The sequence below is a fragment of the Cynoglossus semilaevis genome, chromosome 12, assembly GCF_000523025.1.
Source record: "Cynoglossus semilaevis isolate Cse_v1.0 chromosome 12, Cse_v1.0, whole genome shotgun sequence".
Classification (NCBI taxonomy): Eukaryota; Metazoa; Chordata; class Actinopteri; order Pleuronectiformes; family Cynoglossidae; genus Cynoglossus; species Cynoglossus semilaevis.
In genome coordinates this window covers 16,242,657-16,244,956 of record NC_024318.1, presented here as the reverse complement: position 1 = coordinate 16,244,956, position 2,300 = coordinate 16,242,657, and the positions used below count along the sequence as shown (strand labels likewise).

Below are 2,300 nucleotides of genomic sequence, written 5' to 3'. Positions count from 1 at the left end.
CAGAGACACTGACATTAAAGAACGTTTATCCATCAATAGGCAAGGTGAGAGAGACGACTGAAGTAAAAAACAAAAACAAAAACAAATAACGAGTTCAGATTTCTACTGGTAGCTGGACAAAACTATCTGTAACATAAGATCAAGAAATAGACTGAAAATATGTTTTTTTTTTACAACAAAAGTGATTATAAAATGTATCATTTAAACATTTATTATATTTTTTTATGAAATTAAACTCAATTTTGACCCCTCTATACCAAAGACGCCGATAAAAAACAAAACAAAAAAACAAACAAACAAACAAACAGGCCAGCTATCATGGAAGTATAAGATAAGACAGCAGCTGCTGGAGTATTTCGAGGCGGTAAAGAATAGTTTCAGGATGTAGTGGGTGAAGTAAGTGTTCGGGGATGAAGATGATGACGAACATCACACATTTTTTCACACGGTGATGGCGGCCTTCGCGATGCCGCTGTCGCTGTGGCTGATGTCCGCCGACCTCTTGTTTTTGCTCCTCAGCGCGTGCCCCCCCTCGATGCGGCGGCGGCGCGTCAGGTAGCGGCTGAAGTGGAACTCTTTCTCCAGCTCGAGCACCTGCTGCCGGGTGTAGGCCGTCCGCAAGCGCTTCGGCTCCGGTCCCAGGTGGTTGGGATTAACTGTAATGGCACAGCCATAAAACACATGAATACACTACTCCAAGGCAAATAAAAAACAAAAGAACATTGCAATAAAATGATACAAAAACGCTATTATAGTTTATTTGGATAATAAAATTAGTCATTAATTATAATTTTTAAAGGTTGATTCCAAATATATAAAAAGTTAAATTTCTGTTTCTTCACAGCGCCCGATGCTGTCTGGAATATATTTTCAATTCAAGACAGCATTTTTTTTTTTACTGGTACAATTTTATTTAAACACACACATACGCACATCCTTTTCAATTTAAAATTCCTATTCCAATCCTCGCCTAACCGCAGGGACTTAACACCAAATTAAAAAAAAAAAAAAAAAAAGCCGCCTCATAGCTAGACTTCAAGATTCAATCATTAGATTTTGCACCATTTGGGAGCAATCGTCGGGACAGATGGTCCGTGGTAATAACAGAAAAGCTCCCGAAGAGCCCCCCCCCCCCCAAAAAAAAAACCAGTGTCTACAAACGCGCACGGACGGCGTGACAAGGCTGTAAAACTTTATGGGGGCCATAATTCTTACTGGCTCGCACTTAGGTCGTAAATAACTAGACAAAATGTGTGCTCACAGATGGACAAATCAATTGGACAGAAAGAGAGAAAGAAAGAGAGAGAGAAAAGAAAGATTACGTTACGTTACGTTACGTTGCGTTACCTTGAGCGATGTGCACCTTCTTCATCCACGGGTAGACAACAAACGGCGGCTTGTCCTTGCTCTGGCACGCCGCTCTCCTCTGCACCTGAACGGGCTTGTTGTTGGCACCGCTGCAGGTCATCCAGGCCTGGCACCGCAGCTCAGGGTGCAGGGAGAACCTGTCCTTGCTGCCGGGATCCTGCGCGTCCCCGTACCCGAAGAAGGACTCCGCGTCATTTTGTTGTTGCTGAGGCTGTTGATTTCCGAGTTTGTCTCCGTCCTCCGGGTGATGATGCGCCTGCAAAGAGTGCGGATAGTCGCTTTGTTGTGGTATATTTGGTGGCGCCGGGGGCTGCAGGGGCTGGTGATACCCCCCTTCATAACTACCGCAGTCCTGGGGGTTGTTGTTGTGGTTGTTGTTGTTGTAATACCCCCCCTGGTTAGTAAAATTACTGTAATCTTCTTCACAAGGCAGGAACTGCGACTCAGCATATTTACAGCTCATCACGTAGGACTCCATGATTGATTTATAGCGAGACTGGTAGCAGAATACTAATCTCTCTCTCTCTCCCTCTCTCTCTCTCTCACTCACTCTCTCTCTCTCTCTCCCTCCCTCCCTCTCTCCCTTCTTTCTCTCTCTTTTCCTATGTGTGAGTCTTGTTTCCCCCCTCTGGCACTGAGCCATCCTGGGGCTGTCAAATAGACGGAGTGCCGTGCAGGCCACGTGACCCTGGTGCCAGCCAATGAGATACGGAATAGGGTTGTTTAAGTCAAGCATCAATTAAGTCATTTTGGGGGGGGGAAATAAAATTGGAGTTCAATTTTAAAATGATCCTGCATTGGGAAATTATTTTTATTGTTATTATTTTTTTTTTATTATTATTAAATATATGTTTTATGTGGATTTGATGATTGTAGAGGAGACTCTATTTCATCCCATCCCCTATTGTGGCGACCACCCTCCCCACTCCGGT

At 44.0% G+C, this 2,300-nt stretch overlaps 1 protein-coding gene across 1 annotated transcript; it reads right to left on the bottom strand.

Annotated features, from left to right (window-relative positions):
• Positions 1-19: 19 nt before the first annotated feature.
• LOC112487888 (homeobox protein Hox-D4b-like) lies at positions 20-2,283 on the bottom strand. The gene is made up of 2 exons (XM_025061184.1): positions 1,348-2,283; positions 20-656 (listed from the first exon to the last, which is right to left on the bottom strand). The coding sequence occupies exons 1-2, from the start codon at positions 2,102-2,104 to the stop codon at positions 442-444; spliced, it is 972 nt and encodes a 323-aa protein (XP_024916952.1). The 5' UTR covers positions 2,105-2,283; the 3' UTR covers positions 20-441.
• Between the last annotated feature and the right edge of the window lie 17 nt (positions 2,284-2,300).

Bases quoted from the DNA above. Each gene is read 5' to 3' on its own strand.
- LOC112487888 (XM_025061184.1), bottom strand. From the start codon at position 2,104: ATGCTTGACTTAAACAACCCTATTCCGTATCTCATTGGCTGGCACCAG. The intron at 657-1,347 runs GTAACGCAACGT...GTGCCATTACAG, and splicing joins GAAGGTGCACATCGCTCAAG to TTAATCCCAACCACCTGGGA.